We start from the raw sequence: 24,871 nt of genomic DNA, 5'->3' as shown, positions 1-24,871 counted from the left end.
TCCATCGATCGAACAATTTTCCTTCAATCAAAAAAATCTTAGAAAGCTTATGGGGAAGGTCCCCATAGGCTAACATTGTAGCTCGGTAGGTTTAAAGTGGCGAAGTACGTAGTCCTTTGATCGAAATCGAATAGTCGAACGATTTTTACTTCGAATCGTTAGGGTTGCCACCTGACCGGTATTTTACTGGCATGGCCGGTAAAAATGATGGTTGACCCCAATGTTATTAATAGGAAAAAATAATAAAAATATAGGAAAGCCTTTTTTTTTCCTGAAAGGTGGGAACTCTATTGGCTATTGGTAGCCCCCATATAGACAGGCAGCCTACAGGAGACTCTGGCAATACACCAGGTTTGTATGCAACTACACAGGAATTCAAAAATAAGCACCTGCTTTGAGGCCACTGGGAGCAACATTCAAGGGGTTGGGGAGCAACATGCTGTTCTCGAGCTACTGGTGGGGGATCACTGCTCTATAGACTGTCACTTTTCCTGCAATGCAATTGCCAGCTTCCTTGGAAAGCCTTCTGTTCATGGAAACAATATCGTCGTATTTAATCAAGGAACAGCCAACCTCCAAGCTCTCCGTCAAGTTGCACTGTAAAATTCGCCAGCCTTGCTTGTAATGGAATTCTGTGAGTTGCAGTGGAATTCTGGGAGTTGCAGTGGAATTCTGGGAGTTGTAGTATAACCTGAGCTGTAGGAGTCACTTTCTCTCTCCGCCAGTTCCCAAACAACACACTTAGTACCTCCCCCTGGCTGCCATGGTCCCTCCCTCTGTTTCTGACACACACACACTCCCTGTGTATCTCTCTCTCACACACTGTCTCTGTCATCTCCACCTCCCCCTCTTGCTCTCTCCCTCACACACACAGTGTTGTCACTGCCTCGGCTTCAGAAGCCTTCGACCCCCACCCTCGCCCTCACTTCTGCCGGACCCTAGAGCACATTCCGAGCGGCTAAGGTAAGGCAGTGTGCAGTTGTACTATTCGGCGCGGGGGACTTTCGTTGCACGGGCTTTACAAGCAGTTTTGCTGCAGCTTGAGGGGTGGGGGGTTAAGGAGGCATCTGGGAGCTGGGCATGAGGGGGAATCCCAGGCAGCGGCAGACATGATGGTAGCGATCAGCCTGGAGTAGAAGCATGAGCACAGCCGCTCCATAGCTGCCACTATGTGTATATTTGCCCTTGCCCTTCCACCTCCTCGTCTGGATTGGAGGGAGCCCTTGATGTGAGCAGCAAGGGGGGCTACAGAAGGGGTTAAAGCATTAAGCAATCCCTCCTCCCTGGCCATGTCCAAAGGCAGCAGCAGGAGTAGCATTAGGCAGTGCACAGGGGATAGGATGAGGGTAGTGTGGGTGGGGGTTGGAGCTTGGTGTCATCAGGGCCTACATGTTTGTTGTGTGAGCCAGTCCAGTGGCTGCACTGTTGGGAGAGTTGGCATTTCATCCATCCCCCCTCGCTGTCTGGGAAGCTCCCCACTGCTGAATGCAATATAGGGCACACACACAAGCCTCTGGCAGTGACTCGGCCGAGGTTAGTGACTCCTGTGTGACAAACAGACACTTAGAGCAATACTAGCAACACTTTCGCTTTGGGTGGCTCTGTCCCTCCCCCTGCTTTATATGGCTGTTCCTCACGCTCGAAGGATCAGTAGAAGCAGGGCCGACCGGCACTCAAACGGATCCACAGGACCAGAGAAGATTAGTTAAAAAAAAATTTTTTATTCACACAAAGTTAAAATATGTATATCCTCTCCATCCGCCCTACGCGTTTCGCACCCACTCAGGGCACTTAGTCATGGGCTCATGTTCCTTCACTCTCAACATGGACTCAGGAGCTGGGCTGCAGCTACATCACCATGTGCACACGGGCTTCAGTATGTTTGCTCTGACAAATAGTGAGCAGGGCTGATCTTCCTTAGGGCCTGGGCACTGGGCTCTTGTTCACAACCTTATGGGACTTGTCTGGCCCTATCTCACTCAGGTGCTAGTCCCAATATGGTATTGTACCTTACATCATGGTTACAGGGGCCTAGAAGATATTCATTACAGAAGTTCAGGTAGCATAAGGCCTGCTTTGGGGATGTCTTTAAGGGGGTGGTGTGACAAGCCTGCTCCTGAATTGCCACCTCCCCAGTACCCATGTGATTCCAGCATACTTGACTGTGCATGTCCCCTATAAACTAAACTTCTGGGGAGCTAGATCTTGCCTGTAGGGTGAACATGGAGAACAGAAACCAAAAAGCAGTTTAATATGAATGCTCCTCCGCAGTCTGTCACCCAGGTGTGTTTTGCTGTGTTATCATCTGTATGGCAGTGGGTGTGTATGACTATGAGCACATGAATGCTTTACCTTTTGTGTATCTTTTTTTTTTTCTGTATGAGTGGGCTTACATGTATAAAAGATCATGTGTACAACTACAAGTGGAGTCACGTGCAAATATATTTCTAAAAAACTGATATTTGTATATAATTGCGATTTTATATATAGTGTAGGGTATGCACATTCCAGCCAGATATATATATATATATATATATATATATATATATCTCTCTCTCTCTCTCTCTCTCTCTCTCTCTCTCTCTCTCTCTCTCTCTCTCTCTCTCTCTCTCTCAATGCACAGCAATGTATCACAGGGAGGTCTAAACTATTACTGCTGTTGTGTGGGGCCAAAATATAATTGAGACAGTCCTGTTACCTCACAGTTAGGGCTGCCGTCTGAACTTTTATTTTACCTGCCTGTCCTGTAAAAAGAACACAATGCTAATATTAATTGGGCAGAAAATTAAAGAGTTCAAAGGCTTGGCAATTGTTTTCTAGCAAAGCTTCAGCCCATCTCACAACATGGGTGTTAGGGACTGTTTGACTTTACCTCAAGTGTGTGTTGGGTTCTATATGTTTTAATTGTATATCCGTACTGGTGCTTGTGTGGCAATATATATGGTTTTACTTGCTAGCATGGGTGCTGTGGCTTATGTGTTTTTATAAAACATAAATGATGAATGAAAATCTTCATAGTCATAAAACATAAAGCTATTCCATAGTTCTGTAGTTCCTCCTAATGTGAGATGCTAAGGCTGGAACGATATTTCCTCACAACATAAACTATGATGGATTTATCCCACAGCATTGCCATTGGGGCTTGGGTTCTGTGTGCCTCACCACATGAGATACAAGGTGAATTTAACATCCAACATGAAAAGTGACATAAAAATTGGCTTTTAAAATTGGCACTGTGGAGTGCTACGGTATTTGCTTACAATATGGAAACTGGTGGCTGCTGCTGCTGTAGCCCAGTGGCTGGTACAACTTACAATTTGTTGCAACCTTTCTCCATTTGATGCTTTTGTTTTATATGTGGAATGAGATCATATTGTTATATTCACAACATGTACCACAGTTCAAAGGGATCATGTCTGTCATTTGTTAAAATGTTATGAGGTTGACCCTGTATAGAAATTAAAGGACTTGTTCAGTATAAAAATAAGAACTGGATAAATAGGCTGTGCAAAATAAAAATGTTTCTAATATCGTTAGTTAGGCAAAAATAAAAAATCTAACGGCTGGAGTGACTGGATATCTAACATAATAGTAGACTTTTTCAAATAACACGGTGTGCACAGCCACTGTTACATAATGTCTAACATAATAGCCAGAATCCAACTTCCTGCTTTTCAGCTCTCTATCTCTGAGTTAGTTTAAGGGGGGCCACATGGGATTGCAATTGATCCTCAGCATTCAGCTCAGATTCAAAAGCAACAGTTATGGCCCATGTGGCCCCCCTCAAGTCATGAAAGTCTTACCAGTCTGGAAACCAAGAGAGCTGAAAAGCAGGAAGTTGTGTTATGTTATGTTAGACATCCAGTCACTCCATTTATTATATAGTGTTTACTTACCTGATACTCTGGGCCAATGCTCTTGGTAGTAGAAAACTGCTCATACCCGGAGAACTCCGGAGCGAACACCACGAAGCAGCCTTCTTCTTCCTTTTATGTTGGATGCATGTGTAGTAGAGGGAAAAGCAAAACTTTAAGCAAAAAGCCTGCTCTTTTTACTCTACTGCTCAAGCACCGGCCTGGGGCCATCGAGGAATGAAGAAGCTGAAGTAGTGCTCGCTGAGAAGTAGCCAGGGAAGGTGCAGTTTCCTGCCAACAGGAGCACCAGCTCATTGTATCAGGTAAGTGATTACACTGGGGTGCCTGATTTGGCACTCCCCATTAAACCCACCTTTCTTTACCCTTTAAAGCTGCCATGTGATGCAGAATCATTGTTAACCGAGATAGTAAAATCATACAAGGGCCACCTATGTTGTGAGTATGTTTGATGCTTTTCAGTTCAGTGGGCACTTTATAAACACTACAGGGCCTACAATTCATAGGGCCTCTCCTGCAGTCCCACTGTTCCTGTTGATTAAATCTATGTGTATTAAAGGAACAGTTCAGTGTAAAAATTAAAACTTGAGTCTGTGCAAAATAAAAAATGTTTCTAATATAGTTAGTTAGCCAGAAATGTAAACTATAAAGGCTGGAGTGACTGGATGTCTAACATAACAGAACACTACTTTCTGCTTTCCAGCTCTTTAACTCTGAGTTAGTCAGAGACTTTAAGGGAGGTCACATGGGACATTACTGTTCCTTGAGTTTACAATTGATCCTTAGCATACAGGTCAGATTAAAAAACAAACGGTTATGACCCCTGTGCCCCCCCCCCCTCAAGTCATTGATTGGTTACTGCCCGGTAACCAATCAGTGGAAACCAAGAGAGCTGCAAAGCAGGAAGTAGTGGTCTGGCTACTATGTTAGACATGCAGTCACTCCAGCCTTTATACATTACATTTTGGCTAGCTAACTGTATTGGAAACATGTTTTATTTTGCACAGCCTATATATTTACACAGTTTTTATTTTTATACTGAACAATTCCTTTAAGGAATAGGTGTCCTGGTTATCAGTTGTTCAGCAAATATATAAAAGCCCTTAAACACAAGCTCCTGTTCCCTTGTAGTTAGAAACAACCATATGAAATGGAGAGGGGCAGAGCCCTTAAAACCGACCGTGTTCCCAATATTCCTGTAAGTCCCTGCTTATCAGTTTGTCACAGGCCTCACTAACTCCAGCCAAGTCTCTGTTAGTGGCTCTTTGTGCCAGGGGTACTGTGTGTGCCATACCTCCCACGACGGTGGCGGGCTTCACACTGCAGCATTATCAACTGCTAACACTGGATTGGCTTACGCAACAAACATTATGCACTCCTATCAAATAATTATTCAAAAGGTAAATGTTAATAAATAATAATGGAAGCTTAGCCAAAAGGTAAATGTTAATAAATAATAATGGAAGCTTAGCCATTTAGAAGTGAAGACACATGGAGCTACTTGTCACATCTACAAAATAGACAATTCTGTTAATTTACTCAAAACTGTCTCTACATTTGTTTTAGCATCGGCAATTATCAACATTGTCTACAGCAGGGTATTTTCTGGCAATTTGTAAGTAACTGCTACTAGTTTCTCCGTGTGTCTTCACTCTTATCCAAATCCAACTGTTGAATGGCTGATTAACACTTACTGCACAAATACTGTATGCTTTGTGGCTGTGCCTGTATCAGATATACAGGATTAAGGTGGTCTGTTAAGTTAACATGACACTTTGACAGCCACCCGCATGCCATCTACCTTACACCTTCAAGTGAGCAGATTTTAAGAATGAGGTTTGACTATTTTCCTGTGTGGATAAATATGAAAACAATCTCTGATGCTGGCAAACAATTTCTAAGTTGTTGTTCACCTTCCAAACTCGTTTTTTCCAGATTCTTCGCATGAAGTAAAACCTTTTTTCAATTGCTTTCCATTTTTATTTTTACCGGTTTTCCAAAAACTACGTTTAAAGTTGAATGTTCCTGTCTCTGGTGTTTGTCTGGCAGCTCAGTGATACAGTTGCAGATTCTATACTGTGGCAGTTTGCTACATTAGTTGATGCATTTCACGGCAGCATCTGGGGAATATTAGATATTAGAGTATCAGGTATTGCTGCTGCCTTTAACAAAACTCAGGGATTCTGCTTAGTAGGGCCAGAGGTAAGAAATGTATCAACTATGTGCACACTTGACTCGGACCTGCCCTACCTCCGCCTGCCCGCACCCGTCTTCCGGGTTCCTTTTATAGACCTGCGCCGACCCATCGAATTCACAAAAGGGATGGGGCAAACCGACATGTGGCTATAAAACTGGAAGCCGGCAGTGAAAGGTGGCGGGTGGGGAGAGCAGGAAGAAGAAAAAACGTCTGTGGCATGGCACGCTCAGCGCTTCGTTTTCTGAAGTTGTCCAAAATTGCCTCACTAGAAAACTTTGGGCGACTTCGGAAAATGATGTGCCGCAGACATTTTTTCCTTATAGCAGGCGGAAGACAGGGGGAAGCTGTTCGGGGAGATTATTCGCCCCAAAGATAAGGCGATTAGTCGATAGGCGACTAAATCTCCCCGAATCTTCAGGTGTGACCTTACCCTTACAGGCAAACAGGCTACTGCCAGCTATAATGCATTTCACTCTTTCATTGAAGTTTTCAGTGTGCTTATTTGCTATTGATATAAATGCTGCTTGATGGATATATTATGTATGTAACCAAAAAGATTACATTCAAGCACTATAAAGGCTTTCATTTTTATATCTACAATTGCTGTTTCATCAGGTACTATGATTTAGTTTGCTAGAATTATTTCAAATCGTACATTGAAAAATGTAATGCATAAATTGGAACATATTGGTGTAGTTTACCTTTGATTATGAGATGATTTATTCACTTTTAGGCTAAGGGCAGACGGGCAGATTTGGGGAGATGTAGTCGCCTGGCGACTAATTGCCTCTTCTGCGGGGCGACAATCTCCCCGAACTGCCTTCTTTTCCGAAATCGAAGTGCCGCGAGTGCATTGCGCTGGCGTTTTCTCATTCCAGCAGGCGGAAGGCAGGAAGAAGGCAGTTCGGGCAGATTGTCGCCCCGCAGAAGAGGCGATTAGTCACCAGGCAACTAAATCTCCCTGAATCTGCCGTCTGCCCCTACCCTTAGGGTGAAAACACACCGTGCTACTAGTAGCAGCTACAAAATACACTGCCATAGACAATACTGAGAATTGCCTTTGCTAAAACACAAGTAGTGTCTTAGCAAAGCCAAAATCATACTAAGGGGGTCAGTAACGTAACTAGAGGGGGGCGGGACGTGCAGCCGGGCCCCCCGCCCCCTCCGTACGCAATTTTCCACCTGGATTCCAGTGGCGCGCGAGCTGCCGGGGGGGCCCTGAGGGGGTGCCCGCTCGAACCCCCCTGCTCCCCCGGTAGTTCCGCCACTGAAGGGGGTTATGTAATGTAAGGTGCAGAGTTTGAACAGTTAGTTCTTATCACCTATAGCTAGGGGCCTGGCCGGTAAAAATTATGGTTGATCCCAACATTATTAATAGGGGGGAAAAAAATAAATGAAGGCCGGTATTTTTTTCCCAAAAAAGTGGCAACCCTACCTATAGCAACTAGTCAGCCGGTAGACTTTTCTGGTCACCTGTTTAAAGCAAAAATTGTATTTGTTGCTATAGGTTACTGTCTGTGCTCTGCCCTCTGCACTGGGAGCCCACTCCAGATGCAAATGGTCATACTTGGGCTTGTGCATAATTAGTGTCTCCACACTCTAAGCAATTTTTTCCCGGCTCACCTTTTCTATGATAGGTGCCCTTTAAGTTTTTTTTTTTTTCAGTTGTTCATTTTGGAACTACATGATTTACATATTCTCATTCGAACACTAAAAATGTATTGCACAGCAACTTTTTACACTTTACTAAAGTACCTCACTTTGTTTCTCTAGATCTGAACACGATTTTGCAAAATAGTTTTCGGATTTTATTTTGGAAATGGATTAGCATCTGAACTCACTGCGTTCTGGTATGTATCACGTTGGACACGTTAGAGTTGCCACTGCAGGCAGTTTACACACAAGTATCTCTTTGTTGCTTATGAGCCAGTCACTTTATAAAAGGGTTACTTTATGTTATCTTGTTTGTATACATGAAGGAAAATAATGATCTTGTGTTTTTGAATTGCCAAACCTGGTTATTCACATTTATTATTTCAATTGCTTTTGGCTTCAGTGTGAAATTGCAAAAGGTCAAAATGAAAAAAAAAAATTGCATTATTTTAATGTTTATTAAAGACAAGCGACTAAGATAAAGAGGAGTGGGAGAGAGAGCTTGATAGGGTCAATAGAATAAGTGCATATATTGCATCACTAGAATTTCATTTTGTGGTGCTTTTTGTTTCCAGGCCCTCACCCTGTATTTTGCTTATATATTGTTTTTTCTTTCAAACCACTCTCTGGTCTAGGGTCATTTAAGGGCACCTGCAAAAAAAATATATTAATAGAGACCTCACACCTGTTGGGGGTAACAATAGTTTTTTTTTTTCTTTTTTTCAATTGCCGGTGCTAGGCAGTGGGGCAATTGAAAGGGAGCTCCCAGTGTGAGTGTCTGTCAGAGCGCATGTGCATAACGCACTTCTGATGTCGTGCGCAAGTTGCGGCTGCTTGAACCAGGAGCTCCCTCCCAGTGCAGGTGGCCTAGCCCTGGCGGGGGCATTTAAAAAAAAAAACTACTGTTCCCCCCCAACTGGAGTGCCCTCACTTTAATGTCCTTTAAAGGAGAACAAAAGTTTAAATCACGTGGGGGGGGGTGCTGTGCCAAAATAATTTTAGGCACCCCAAGTGATTTTGGTCACTTACCTGATACACCAGGTTTGAAAAAGGGCCCTTGCTGCCTGAAACATGTCGTGTGGACGCACAATAAAGCACTGATTAGCATTTATTCTGCTGTTAGCCCTTGATTTCCATATCCTATGATTACACCAGGCTGGCGCTTGCTAAAAACTGCATCAGCCGGGGGTACTTCTAAAGATGCTTTTGGTCACTATCGTCTTTGTCTTCTTCCATCTTCTCTTCATTCTGGTCCAGAGTTGAATGCTCAGTGTCTGAGCCTGAAGAAAAGACAGAAGAGGAAGAATTTAGTGCCAAAAAAGCTTCTATAGAAACATCTATCCATTGCCATTTTCTGATAATAGGAGCACAGCCAGGGTTTCAGTTAAGCAATTATAATCACTGGGGGGTGCCTAACATTTCTGCACCCATCCCCAGTGATATAACCTTTTATTCTCCTTTAAAATAAAAAAAAAAATGGTCCACAGATAAAGGGGGTTATCTAATAAAAGGCACTAAGTTTGCCCAGGAGCAGTACTCATAGCAAACAATCAGCAAGTAGAATTTACTGGTCACCTGTTTAAAAGCATGCATTTTATTGGTTACTGTGTGTTACTGCTACTGGGCAAATTTAACACCTTTTATTACATTTGGGGGATGGAATCTATAATCTGCCTTTACTTCTATCCTTGCTAATCCCTCATGTTCCTCAAGCGGCACATGCTGTTGTCCACCAACTCTATTGCTCTACTCTGCTTTTTATCACCGAGTACTACGAATGTTGCACTATTGGTGGTTTGGGGCAAGGCTTCTGCACATATTGCAACTAGGGCTGCCACCCAGCCAGTATTTTACCGGCCTAGCCGGTAAAACACCTGCCAAGGCTGGGGGGCCGGTATTACAAATATACCGGAAATGCAGTTTCCGGTAAATTTGTAATACCCTTTAAAAAAGCGTTTGGCCAGCCCCTAATTCACTCAGAACTCACCTTTTTTTCGGCCATCTCGCGATGTGGCTCCACATTTTTGATGTCCTGCGCATAATGAGCAAGTTACGGCTTTTGCTGATGTTGCACTATTAGTGGTTTGGGGCAAGGCGTCTGGAGGAGGGTTTTGTTCTCCTTTAAAATTTTGTCTATTTTAAACATTAGGGTTTTGAGTGGATTTTTTTTGTGATTGTTCTACTGCCTTTGGGATGGAACTAGATGCTAGCAAATGTTGAAGAATGTTACTGCAAGTGGTCTTGTAAAGCCTGTAATAAAGCATCTTTCATAAATGACAGCCTTGCTTAGCAGGCCAAGCTCTACAACATATTGTACTTCATTATCAACAAACAATATTCCTGCTTCAATTGACAGTTATTTTTGGCATTTAAACCTCTTGGAATTGCAGGGCCTCTGGGATATTGTAATTTCATTTCAGATTTCTTGGCACAGAGATGAGAGGTGGGGCATTCTCTCAGCACCTTGTCATGAGGAATAAAAGCTGTGCCATGCAGCCAGTGGGCTTGAAGGCCCCATCAACCTCTTTTGGGGGTTTAGAGAGGGTTCTTCTAAAAAAAAAAAAAAAAACTCATAACCCCAAGTAATGTGTAATACTTCTAATCATTTTCCAGATTTCTGTTGATATTAAGATCTCCTATTTATAGGTTTTTAACCAGATCTAAACTGGAAAAGTAATATCCGTGATATTTAAGTTCTCTCTTAATAGTGTGAAGTGGGGAAATTAAACATTTCTTTAAATAATGAAGTTGGCATTGGGAAAAAAAAAAAAAAAAAAAAATACCCCTGAAATCTACATTCAATTCAACTTCATTTCTATTGTATGTACAAGCAGAACTATATAACAAAAAATGACATACATTTTACTAAATCGACATATTTATAAATAAGGCCCTTAGGCTAAATATGGTTTGGGGAATAGTTAACAAGATTCCTTGTGGAAATTTAGCCAGAATGTAAGCAAATAGCCTTTCTACGACACAAAGCGGTCGTGTTACAATAGAACCTCCATTTTTTCACTTTTTCTGGGGATCAGGGGGAAAAAGTGTAAAATCCAGGAAAATGTAAAACTCGGGCAAATGTGTTAAACAACATATTCTTCAATTACTCAAAAGATATAAGCACTGGGGTCTGGTTCAATTTGAAATACAATATTTACTCTGTTAATGGTGAGAGTTAAGTATTGCAGAATTAATGGGGGAATGTGCAAGATCTCTCAGACATTAACATGCACAACCTTAAGCAATAAGTGATTTGTGCATGACTGTATGAGTTGCAGATAGGGTTGCCACCTTTTCTGGAAAAAATATTAATAACATTGGGACCAGCCATCATTTTTACCGGCCAGGTCGGTAAAATACCGGCAGACTAAAATGGACTTGACTATTTACATACAGAACTATGGCAAAATATGCATCTGGTTAGTATTTTAAGTCTCTTATTGTCACTAATAATAATAGTCTCAGAGAACACACTGACTCAGGCCGTCTTCACTTCCTGACGAAGGCTTCTGTGCGGAGCCGAAACGTTGGATCACCAATAAATCTCCACTTTCATTTGAATTATTGACTTGATGTATTTCCTTGGAGTGCTGTCAATCCCTGCATTTTGTCTACATACTTCTCAGACTAGCACCCAGGTTTCTGCATACTAATGGTTGTGCATTCCATTCTGTTTGATATATATATATTTATTTGTTGTTGTTTTTTTTTTGCCACATTCTGTGTTAATTTTGCCCAACTGTGCTGCAATTTGGCAAAAGTAGTGAGACAATGGCACTGTGCCTGTTTTTGAGATTCACTCTTAAGCTGGCCATATACGCAAAGCTCCGATCGTACGAATCGAGGATTCGTACAATTTTCGGACCGCGTGTGGAGTGTCCCGAAATTTTTCCGCGTGGTGGAGGTCGGTCGTTTGGTGGATCGGACAGGTTAGAAAATTTCTGTCGGCTGCCAATAATATCTCTGCATGTATTGCCGATCGTACAATTTTCAGTGGGAGACTGTCACTAGCTTTTGTCAGACATACCTTTTGTACGATTGCTGTCAGAGGCAGAACATTAGCTGATCTGTTCTTTTTTACTTTATTCGATCGGAATGGTTAGTGGCAGGTCGGGAGATGGGGGAGTCCGATCGTTCAAGGATTCGAAAGATCGGATCTTTGCATCTATAGCCAGCTTTCGCTTTACTGTGTGATTTGGCAGTAGGACAGTTACCGGTATACTCAGTGACACCCATGATTGCTCTTTTTGACATTTACATGAAGTTATAAATACTCATAATTTGCAGATGTGATGCAGCTGCTTTTCAAATGAGTAACATTTGGATCAATTTCAAAAGCTAAATGCATAAATCCCGTTTGCTGCTGATTTTCCATACTGCACCACCGAGGTAGATGATCTCCACAAACTACTGTTATGTAGTATATTTATATTACGCTACACAATTATAAAGTATTGTCTGCTCTGTTTGCTGCAGCTGGTAACCAATTGAGTAGACTCAATTGTATGAAAGATTCAGTATCCGGAAAACCCCAGGTCCTGAGCATTTTGGATAACAGGTCCCATGCCTGTAAAATATGGCTGTGGCAGTTTTGCACATTGTTCAGTTTAAAGCTTCACTTTATTATGGGGAAAAAAAATATTTTCCATGCTTTTAAATGGATATTTATTTAAAATATAATGTAAAAATAACTAGCCGTTTATGTAAACACATGTTATTATGCTTGTGCTCTTTCAACAGACTGGGGGAAGCCTCACCCTGCTCTATTAGATAGCTACTAATGAAAAAGTTGGGTTTACCAAGCATAATTGCTTCTCCTCTACTCGTGCAGATAAAGCACACCCCTTTTATTCCATCAGGATTAGGTTAATGTCAAATTTGTGGTCTCACCATTGTAGAAAAACCAATGTATTGTGAAGTATGGGAATCATTCACGACAGCAGGTTAACTGCAATTAGGCTGTTTATTATGTCACCACACGACATGTTTCGGACCTATTGGTCCTTTTTCAGGACCAATAGGTCCGAAACATGTCGTGTGGTGACATAATAAACAGCCTAATTGCAGTTAACCTGCTGTCGTGAATGATTCCCATACTTCACAATACATTGGATATATACAGGGTGCCAGAGACGGAGCATCCAGGGAACCATCACAAGAAGTAAGGCATAATCACTAATCAGTGTAAAACCCTCTGTTATAGACATTGTAGAAAAACCGCAGAGAAAATGCCAGTACCATCCAGCGCCTGTAGGCACTAGTGCATTTGCTTTCATTATTACACATTGGACACAATTGCCCCAGAAGCAACCTTCCAAAATTACACTTCTTTTATGAATGACCCTATAAGTGTAAGATTAGCCTAAGGGTTTCTTATTCTCCATTAAATGTGTAATGTTATTTGTATACATTTAAAATTTCTATGTAAATACTAGATAGATACTAAAGAAATAAACATGATGTTTCCCTACATCCCCTGGTTATTGTTTTTCATTCTCCCTCCAACTTTTGCTACAATTGAGTCTCTATAATAGGCTCCGCTTAGGCACTGCTTCTCCTATGAAAGCAGCAAACAAACACTTCATTGATATGGGTAAATGGGACATTGAAAGCCTTTGCATTTATTATTCAGACTTTTCCATGTTAGATGGTATATTTTATTACAGGATTTCGAAGGAAATAATAATGTGAGCCAAGCCACTGTATCTTTATTGTTTAGCCTTTTTACTACAATTTGGTAAATGGTTATTGATAAACAAACAAGATAGGCTACGTTTTTTTTATGTGTGTGTGATGTAAATTGGTTGTTTTTGTGATATCAACAGTTTGTTTCTTGCCTGGTGGGATTTTCCAACCTACTTTATATCTGGTTAATATTTGTAGAATATTGATCAGGTTGTCCTTCAGTTTGTCCCAAGCACAAGTCAATAGGCTAGTGACTTGGCATCTCATATCAAACTGTATGACCTGTTTAACTAAGGGTAAGAATCCCCTTGATATACAGCCTATAAAAAGCAGTAAATGATAGAAAATGTGGGTATGAATGAAAGCATAGGTAAGAACCTGGGAAAGTAGACATTTCAACCTGGTTCTTTGGCAGAAATGTTCCCCAGAACTATCCAGCTTTTCTCTGGAGAGATGCAGAGAGCTATTGTTTAGAAATAACTCTTTAGGCCTTTGAGTTCCTACTACTGCAGCTCAGAAATCGGGAGGTTTTATACAGGTATGGGATCTGTTATCTGCAAACCCATTATCCAGAAAGTTCTGAATAATGGAAGGGTCATCTCCCATAGACTCCATTTTATCCAAATAATCCAAATTTTAAAAAAATATTTCATTTTTCTCTAATAATAAAACAGTACCTTGTACTTGATCCAAACTGGAAGCAAAACCAGCCTATTGGGTTTATTTAATGTTTACATGATTTTCTAGTAGACTTAAAGTATAAAACGCCAAATTATGGAATGATCCATTATCTGTAAAACCCCAGGTCCTGAGCAGTTTTGATAGCAGGTCACATATCTGTACTACAATTACCTGCATACCATGGCAAACCACTGCACACATACACAGGCAACAGTAGGATTGCTTACCATACAGCCTGTCTTCTGCTTAGGTTAAAGCTAAATGAGAAACTTTATACTAATTACAAAAGTACAGTAACAGAGAAGAAACACTTCCTTGCAGTTCATAGAATATGCTTCAATTGGAAGCTCTAGAAACCACTGAAGCTTGTTCTCCTCCTTCACAGCCCCACAGTGAATGACCCAAGGCATGTGTGTGATCAGTTCTGGGACCTGGACATTCTAATAATGATCCCAAGCAGCACTTCATACCCAGGGCCAATTCTTGCCCCTCTGCCACACTGAGGCAACTGTATTTATTTATTTTTTCAAGTTTTTATTTTTGCTTTTTAAACTTTTAACAGAAGTGAAGAGCGGCAGAAAAGGAAGGGCAGAAAAAACATAGAAGTAGAGAGGAGGGAGCAATGCACATCAGTACATGTTGAAGGACATCGTGGAAGGACACCCATCGGCCCTATACAGCCTTGACTTTGTGTGGGCAGCCTCTAGCCAAATATATCAGTTTCTGATTGGACAAGGCGTTGTCGATTAGATTACAGCAGAAGGGGAGAGATGGAGGAGCTGTAGATTTCTAGTGTAGAATGATGGCTTTTTTGGCATAATAAAAGAGCTGCAGTCTGGCGTGATGATTTAGTCCCAAGTCCTCTGCCACTCTGAGCAAGCAAGTCAAGGGTGACACTATGCATGGGAAGTCTAGATCATCAGAGATCCATAGATATCCCTTCAAAAACGCTCAATCATCAGACAGTACCAGAATTCATGCATATACAAACCAATGTCATTTTCACATATTAAACATTTATCGGGAGCGTAAGGAAAAATTTTGAAAATTCTATATAGAGTAAAGTAAACCCGATTCAATACCTTAATTTGTATATATCTGTCTCTGATGGGTATTTTTATATCGGGTATCTGTTTTAAAGCATCCTTCCACATGTCATCAGTGAGATCAGGTATATATCGTTTTCATTTACCCTAGGACTTTAGCTAGTGGCTCCAGGGTGGCTTACCACAGAATGATGTAGGACCAGGAAAGGTAAAGCCGTACTAAGTAAGGTCTACTAAGTAAGGTCTATTCCCCAAATTGGGAAGGGCTTAACCACCACATGTGATGCAGGATTTCAAAATTAAGGTGAGGATGGTCTCCTGCCCAGAGGAACCTTTGGATTAAATAATCTTCATTTTTAAACCACTGGGAGCAAGATGTTGGGGAATTATGCAAGGCATACAGGAATAAGTATGGGGATAAATACCATTTTAAATACATTTAAGGCAGAGTAAGGGGGCAGCTGAGCCCATACATCTATTTTTGAGGATAATGATCTTGTTATTTGGGAGGGGAGAGGTCCACTGCCTCAATTTTTTTGCAATCCCTAGTAAAAATTATCCCCAGATACCTAAAGCTGGCCATAGATGTTAAGATTTTTAAAAGATCCGATCCTCATCGTGAGACCACGATTTGCTCAGAACGATCGTACAATCGTATGAATTGACCATCAACTAAAAAGACCAATTTGCCAGGAAAACAAAGGGGAACTGCCTGCTTGGCCCTGCAAACATAGATAGATTGCACTGGGGGCGACAAAGATTTTTTGACCTGGCCGATCAATTTCCTGACAGATGTCGGCCAAAAATCGTAAGATGTATGATCGTTCGAATCCCACTAACCGCACAATAATAATTTCCCTAAAATCGGTCGTTCGGCAAGAAGAATTGTCGCGTCTATGGGGAGCTTAAAGGTCTGTACCACCTGGAGCCTACCAATATGGGACGTGTGATCGGGGGGGGGGGTAGGGTCAGCCTGAATCTAACCAAATCGGTTATTTTTCAAAGTCCTGAATAATTGCCAAATTCATCTATTGGAGCCAGTGCAAAATCTTGCGCTCCCCTAGAGTTGGCAAGGTACAGCTGTATATCCATACCTCCCAACTGTCCCATTTTTAGAGGGACTGTCTCTCTTTTGACAGCTCAACCTGCAGTCCCTCATTTGTACTGGAAAGTCCCATTTTCCTCTGCACTGAAAAAGAAACAAAGTTTCTAACTTAATTGGCTTTTGGCAGAGAGCCCAGAAAAGCCACAGCTGCATATAAGATACTTTTGTAACAATTTCAAGATGAGGTCCATTGGGAAAGGTTAGACTCAGCTTAAACAGCAATTCACCTTCATAAGCAAAACTATAATAACTGGAAAAAAACACAGAGATATGTTCAAACTTTCATAACCTGCCAAATTTTGTAAAATGAACATGGTAATTTTGTGTGGTCACAAAATGGCCGTGGTCAAAACATTTTTGCATTTTATTTACAAAATGTTGTGAGGTATGGAATATCATCTGCGTACAGAGATAACTTTTCAGTTATTTTGCTCACCTGAAGGCCTATAATATATGGGGAATCCCTGATTTGTATGTCATGTGAATGAGCATGATGTGGCCATAAAGCAGTAGTTGGGAAGTGCAAAGGCCTCTTTGCAGAGCTTAGTGGACAGTGTTTGGAAGTGGTCTTTGTACCAATCAGGGCCAGGAGTATGACCAGATGGCATTGCGGCTATAGCGTCCCCTATTTCATCTACATTTATATAGCTGTCTAGATACTTACTCATATCTATGGGGATGGGGTAAAATCTTTCTTACCAAGGTATTCCAGGAGATGGTGATGGGGAGGTGGGAGTAAAGTGACATATGTGAAAATATAGCCTAAAGCAAGCTACTAATTGTTCTCTGTTGTTAACGTACTGTATTCAGGCTGTTGCAGTGCAGGGAGAGTCATCCTTAGCTAATAATGCCAACAATATCCCATTCTTAGCCCCGTCAAACCATGCAGCTGTACGGTAAAGTTCCTTTTGGGAGATTTTTTCTATATACAGTAAATCTGTTTGCTGTTGCTCCCAGCCATTTATTCCCTTGTGTTAACGCTAGGGTCAGTATCTAGTCTCTGTTCAGCATCTACAAGAGGACCTAGCCTTGTTTTTAGTTCGGATTCCGTTTCCCTTCTGGCTACTCTAATCAACAAGTTATAAAGGCCGCTAGTAAATGCCTTTCGGGCATCCCATACAGACTGTTCAGCTATGGTGTATCTCCCAATACCCCTTAAGCTGAGCTGCAAAGGTATCTGCCACATTAGAGTTGGAAATCCATTTTGGAGGTGATCTCCAAGTTAGAGGGTAGTTTCTCGTATCACCCTCAAGGATCAATATGGGGCGAGCATGGTCCAAGCAAACCCGGGTGCTATTATGGATTTCGTCTACCATTCTAAGTAGCTCTGAATTTGTTATTGACAGGGCTGAAATGGCTGCAGAGTAACAGGAGTACTGCTTAAGATCATCATCATCATCATCATTTATTCATATAGCGGGGCAAGCTAAGCCGTGCTTGAAGATGTGGATTTTTCCATCTCCAGACATTTGTATAATTAGTGGACTCCAGCCAGTTATGGAAAGGCAACAAGTCATTTGTGTTGGAGCAAAGCCTATCTAAAACAGGGTCAGGCACCACATTGAAATCTCCCCCATGTTGTTGGGGAAAAACTTTTCAGAGTATTTTGTTGACGGCTCAGCTGGAAGGGTAGATACACATTGATTAGTTTATATGATGACCCATTTTTCTTATATTGCAAAATAATATAAGATACCGTCCGTACTCCATTTTGGTTCCTGCAATACATGACCCCTGGTCTTACAGAACCAGCTCTTAAACCTGCCATAGGACTGGTAGCAGAATAATAGCCTTGTATTTAATAAGGTGAATAAAGCTCAAAATCCTTTTAATACTGCTTATTTCCATACACGCAAATGCAGTGACTGCACAGTCTATTCTAAATCACAAAGATTTGTGTTATTCCTTTAAAGAAAGTGAAGTAAAGGGAACACTGGGTTGTACCAAAAATAGCAGTGTCTGCATTCTTCTTACTAAAAACTGAACAATGTTCCAAGATTTTGATTTCCTGAATCACTGAACTAATATTAAGTTGTATAAGCAGTGTTTCTGAGAACTGCTGCACATCTGTGTTGCATGGAGTCCACCAACTTCTGGCACCTGTTACAATTCTTCTGCATTTCTTGGTTTTGCCTCACAGTAGCTTTCTCTCTTTATCCTTGGATCCTAAAGGATGTGGAGGACCCTCCCAACAGCCTCTGACTGATATCTGGCAGGTTTGAAAATGGCATCAGGTGAGGAGCACACCATGCATTGGTGCTGTCCTTACAGGTCTCTGTAGGCCTATGGTATGATCTGAGAGGAGGCCCCTCAATAGACTCAGTATATGGTGGCAAAATTGAGAAGAGATTTATGGTTTTGCCAAATGAAGAGTGTATGACCAGCTTGACTTGATAACTGGGGCAGTGCAAGCTCCCTGTAGCTGCTGAAAATACTGACAGCTCAGTGTCTGCACAGAAGGAGGTGAATGTATAGCTGATGTAATTGGGGAATAGAATTATGGGAGTTGGAATGTGCTGGTTGAAGCTAAAATGACTGGGGAAATAAAGGTTTCTGCCACTGATAGTCTTGTAAGGGCTTGGAGAGTTGGCTGAGAATAAGCTAACTGTTCAAGCTAACGGCTACAAATAACTATAAGAATGTGTCTACTGAAATGTGTGTTCCTTCATACAAAAATCTTGACTACCCCTTTAAATCTTATTGTAGTCACAGAACAGGCCAGGGCTCCTTTTCTTATGTCCCTGGTGCAAGGGCAGGATGAAAAAGGAGTACAAAATCACACCCTTTAGAATGCCGCAGGCTTCAGAAACTTCTTGATTGTCCCAAAGGAAAGAGAGAATGAAATTAAAATGCATGGTGCTTTATAGTGTAAAAGCATTATTATTAGCAAAAAATATAAACACTTCTTTAGTTCATGTTGATGCTTTGCTTTGTGGTAGAGGTTTCCATTCTGCAAAAGTTCTGTATTTCCTGCCAGTTTCCTGTATTTCGTCATTTCTTTTCCTCCCCATGTGCACATGTACAGACCTTTGGTCTGAGGATTTGCAGTAGCAAAGCAAGCCATTTTTTGTCTCTGGGTCCTAGTGCTGCCTCTAGAACCTGTGGGAGTCTACAGGTTGGGAACTTTATTTTGGCAAATGACAAAAACGATGATATATGTTCAGTTTATTTTTCCATACATGTCTATTAAATCATATTGGCAGAGAGTATTCAGTGCATTTGTACTTATTTGTATGAAATGCATATGTTGATGTGCCAAAGATACTTCACCCAAGTGAATGGTCATAAGAGCGTCCTCAAGCAGGCAAATGACCATGAATGAATAGTATAGACTTTGTTTGAATTTACTTAGATATAGCTATTCAGTCTTACATCAGCCTTGCATCTCTCAGGCAGGTACCCTAGTTTTACTCGGGAAGAAAGGCCAATCAAATGTATTGCGGACTTAAATACATCAATAGAGCATAAACATTCCAAGGACTGCACCAGGAGTAAACACATTTTAGATTGCCAGGCCAAATCACATAATGCATTTTAAAATATGCCCTCCAACTCATATTTTGTAAAAACAGGTATACCTCTGAATTCACACAAAAAATAAACATTATAGCATTATAATGTTCCACATCCCACAGATACAAAGATAAAAGCTAGGATACTTAATTTTTTTTAAACATACATTTTAACATCTTTGAATGACAGCAGTAGAGTTAAAGGGTATTTGTGTTCTATCACGGAAGTTCATTCAGTTGATTGACAATAGTGGTCTCTCTTTCACACGTTTATGTCACAAGGCAACCATTGTATCTTGACAGCGCTATATAAATAAATGATGATGATTGTTTTGAAATTAGGAAGGCTGTGTTTACCCACCAGAAAGTGTGGTATGGAATACTTGGTGAATTTGAAGTATAAGGGTAATGTCACACGAGGAGATTCGGGGAGATTTTGTCGCCTGGCGACTAATCGCCTCGTCTTTTGCGCGACTATCTCCCTGAACTGCCTCGGTGTTTCCCCCCCATAGGCTAGAATGAAAAGTCGCCTGCGCTAATGCACACGCGGCAATGCGTTTTCTATAGTCGCCTGAAGTTGCCTCAATAATCTTTAGGACAAGCCTTATTTGTCGCACTTGTGTTTAAGGAAGGAAGCCCCAATTATTAGTCCCCTGGTCAACTTTTGAGACATAATGGGACATAGTTGGGATGAGTCAGGGTCATGAAGAAGAGTGTTGGCAATTGGCCCCCACAAAAAATTCTGAGCATCACACTAGTAACCGCTATATGTATATGTTTTCAGTTCTAAATGTTTTTAATACACTTAGGGGCAGATTTATTAAGGGTCAAATAGTAAGATTTATTTCAAATTCGAATTTTCTAATTGTATCTTTGGTCAAAACTCACAAAATCAAATTTGGAGTAATCCAAATTCGATTTATCAAACCTTGACCCTGGGAAGAATTTGAATTCTACTATTCGCCACCTAAACCTGCTGAGTTCTTGTAGAAGTCAATGGCAGAGGTCCAGTGACCCATTTGAAGATGTTAATAGCTTTCCTGACATTCGAGTTTTTTTTGGAGAAAAAACTAGATTCGAGTTTAGTCAAATTTGATTCCAGTTTTCGAGTTGATCCTATTTGTTCATGTTTTAGACGTTCAGATTTTTTCTTAAATTACCTCCCATTTGAATTTATTATAGTAAAAAAAAAAAAATCACATGAATTCAAAATTTGACCTTTGATTAATTTTTTCCATTAACATTACAAAGGAAGGCCTGTAAAGGTCAATGATACCAAACCGTAGAAACAATGGTTTAGATCTTACACAGAAGGATGGACAGGTTAAATGCCATTCATTACCCTCTACAGAACTGTCAAATGAAAACCCTGCTCATAAAAAACAGGACATTTGTTATAAAGAAATTGTTTATTTGTGGGTGCTGAATTAATATATACAACATACAAAAATACATCACTAAATGGCATTACTGGTTCTTCAGAAGAGCAACTTGCCTTCCAGCAGGAAATAACATCTTATATATTTTAGATTGATTCGAGATCTTTAAGATGATTCTATCAACTTAAGCTATGTGTTGATTGGAGATTTTAAATATCTTTAAATATGGTTTTAATGTGCTTTTTTTTTTTGCTTTCTGGAGACTGTAGAACACGTGGATTCAGGGGATGCAACATGACCTCTGCTGCTGTAGATGGTGGTGGATCGGTGGGGGACTTTGTCAGCAACGGAGTGGAAAAATTGGAACAGGTGAGAACCCACTCTGATTTCAATTGTATTCATAAGGGCAGGACTACATGGTCGATTCAGCCGTGATCCGACACGCTGCACAAAATCGCAGGCGTCACTTAGGATCCAACGGAAACAAGGTAAGTAATTCAATTGTCGCATCGTTTAACAGCATTAATGCGACACGACTGTCTGATGCAGATGCTGCACTCTGCGTCTGCATCCTACAGTCGCATCAACAATGCAACACGATCCGACACTGCCATTACTTACCTTGTTTCTGTCGCATCCGACGTGACACCTGCGATTTTGCACAGCATGACGGATCGCGGCTTAATCAGCCATGTAGTCCTGCCCTAACACTTGGATTTCAGTATACTGGGGTCTGTATCTTGTCAAACTAATTTGCATTGCAAGTTGGTATATCCAAGAGAAAACTTTGCCTTTTGGTCACCCTAATTACATGTTCATTTTACAAAATTTGGCAGGTTATGAAAATTTGAACACACTTCTGTGGTTTTATGTGTTATTACCTTTTGCTAATGAAGGTGAATTGCCCTTTAAGATGTAAGTAAGTTTCCCCAAGAGATCTTTGCTTATCTTAAATTGTTACAAAAGTATCTAAGTGTACCCACCAGTTTACTAGTGCAGCACGACAGTACATTATATTACCATTGAAGAGCCAGAAAACCCCAACCCCGAGCATTCTGGATCCCAAACAGGTCCCATACCTTTATAAACAATCTGCTGGGTAGCGATGGCAGAAACTGAAATAGGGCTTAATGGCACAGGTTAAATAGCAGTTAACGTTCTGAAGAACAATAGGGAAATGGCACAAGGTAAGATTTGTTGCCTGCAGTTTAATCTGCGCTACCATGGACGGAAAATCTTCTGAAAATGCCATCCCCTTCTCTAACATTTGACTTGCCACAAGTTAATTACATAACCTGCTATGATTCAGCTTAAAGGGATGGTTGACATGCATTATGTTATAGAATGGCCAACTGTAAGCAACTTTTCAGTTGGTCTTCATTATTTATTTCTTATAGTTTTTTTTTAATCATTTGCCTTTTTCTTCAGATTCTTTCTGGCTCTTTCCTTTAAATAGGGGGCCCATCAACAATGCAAATGCTCTGTAAAGCTACAAATGTATTGTTATTGCTACTTTTTATTATTCATCTTTCCATTCAGGCCTCTCCTATTTATATTCCAGTCTCTTATTCAAGTCGATGAATGGTTGCTTGGGTAATTTGGCAACCAGAAAATTGCTGAAATTGAAATTGCAAACTGGAGAGCTGCTGAATAAAAGCTAAATAACTCAACACCCCAAATAATACAAATATGAAAACCAATTGCAAAATTGTCTCAGAATATCTCTCTCTACATCATACTAAAAGTTATCTTAAAGGTGCACAACCCCTTTAATGGTGTGGCATATTAGGAAGATTTATCGACCACAGTGGCGTAGATTAAACTGTGGGCAACAAATGCCATTGCCCTTATATTCTACAAAGCTTTTCTGCTATGTAATCTAAACCTTTTCTCCTTTAAATGGCTGCCCCAGTGCTACACAGCAGATTATTTATATACTGCTAAATAACTATAGTAGTTTTTCTGAATCAAGCATCCCTAGTGCAGGGCAACAGTACATTCTGCAGAGGGTGTCCCCCTTGCCTTCTTTGTGCTTACCAATAAACAATATGATATAAGCCATAATACCAGAGATATAGATATAGAGATATATATATAGATATAGATATAGAGAGATATATATATATATATATATATATATATATATATATATATATATATATATATATATATATATATATATATATATATATATATATATATATATATATATATATATATATATATATATAATTTTTTTTTTTTAAACATTTCAGTCGCCTGACATACAAACTGTACTATATATGCACCAATTGCTATGGGATGGTGGTGTTTAGAGGTCCAGTATCTAGGATGGTGCTGGACAGAAGTACAGTTGTGGCCATGTATATTTACATAGAAGTTGTTAAAGGAACAGTAACACCAAAAAATGAAAGTGTTTTAAAGTAATGAAAATATAATGTGCTGTTTCCCTGCACTGGTAAAACGGGTCTGCTTCAGAAACACTACTATAGCTCATATAAAGAAATTGCTGTGTAGCAATGGCGGAAATTGAAAAAGGCTATATGGCACAGGTTAAATAGTAGATAACACCATTATGTTCTACAGAGCTTATTGTCTATCTGCTGTGTAACCTGAGCCTTTTCTCCATTGAATGGCTGCCCCCCCGTAGCTGCACAACAGCTTATTTATAGTCTAGGAATTTTTCAGGAGAAAGAAAAAGGGCTGATCTGAGGTTCTTCTGGTTAGGAAAAACATTAAAAACCTCTGTGCCTCCAAAGATGCTCTGTACTGCTGTCACTTACTGAACTTAGGGACCCACTCACAATGTACATTACACATAGAATATAAATGTCACACTATAATAATAATATATAATTTAAGACTGATTAGTAATTAATACAGATAACTACATGGCAGCACAGAAACCAGTGCAACTAGTATCAGAATTTAATAGTCAGCCCTGTAGCATCAGCTTATATTACAGACAAACCTCATTTTCTGCTTGATAATTTGCAACGACCTCTAAGCTTAACTTCTCAACAGCTGCTCAGAGCCCACTGAACATGTGAGTGTCCCAGACACTTTGCAAGATGGTGACCCCCTGTGAAAAGTTTGAAGTCTTTTGAAGCTGAAACTTAAGGCTGGTGCAATCAATTCAGTATATATAATATGGCATTTTAGTTCTCCTTTAAGTACATTGTGATTCAGCACCTACTGCGGCCATTAGCCTCCTTTCTTTTTATTATTCGAAAGTGTTGAATCGGCTCCTGCGGGAACAGACTTGGTGGACTTTGGTGAAGAATGGAAGTGTAAGCATTTTGAGTCGAAATCCACCAAATTCTGTTCGTGCAGAAGCCGATTCAACACTTTTGAATTAGAAAAAGAAAGGCTACTGCTTGCCTTCGCGTGTCTTCCCGTCCGCTATAATGAAAAGTCGCCTGTGCTAAAGCACACGCGGCGCTTCGTTTTCAGAAGTTGCCTCACGAGGAAACTTCGGGCTACTTCAGAAAACTAAGCACCACGTGTGCTTTAGCACAGGCGACTTTTCATTATAGCGGACGGGAAGACACGCAAAGGCATTTCGGGGAGATTGTCTACCAGAAGAAGAGGCAATTAGTCGCCAGACGACTAAATCTCCCTGAATTTGCCCATGTGTCTCAACCCTTACAGAAAGCCATAATGGCATCTGGCCCTTTTTTTACCTTCCTGTTGTAAGATTTAAACCCATTGTATTCTACAGAGCATATCTATTATCTGATA

The 24,871-nt window shown here is 40.6% G+C and overlaps 1 protein-coding gene across 2 annotated transcripts in view; it reads left to right on the top strand.

Moving 5' to 3' along the window:
* Nucleotides 1-748: 748 nt before the first annotated feature.
* The window catches only part of elf2.S (E74 like ETS transcription factor 2 S homeolog), a 59,514-nt gene continuing 35,391 nt past the window's right edge, over nucleotides 749-24,871 (top strand). The window contains exons 1-3 of one of the 2 annotated variants that reach the window (XM_018243302.2): nucleotides 749-963; nucleotides 7,843-7,919; nucleotides 21,393-21,499. In XM_018243302.2, the coding sequence (XP_018098791.1) occupies nucleotides 21,425-21,499 (75 nt within the window). In that variant the 5' untranslated portion in view covers nucleotides 749-963; nucleotides 7,843-7,919; nucleotides 21,393-21,424. The remainder of the gene's footprint in view (nucleotides 964-7,842; nucleotides 7,920-21,392; nucleotides 21,500-24,871) is intronic. The other variant, XM_018243303.2, reaches the window with a different exon arrangement.

The sequence above is a fragment of the Xenopus laevis genome, chromosome 1S (assembly GCF_017654675.1).
Source record: "Xenopus laevis strain J_2021 chromosome 1S, Xenopus_laevis_v10.1, whole genome shotgun sequence".
Taxonomy (NCBI): Eukaryota; Metazoa; Chordata; class Amphibia; order Anura; family Pipidae; genus Xenopus; species Xenopus laevis.
This window is presented reverse-complemented; position numbering and strand designations above follow the sequence as displayed.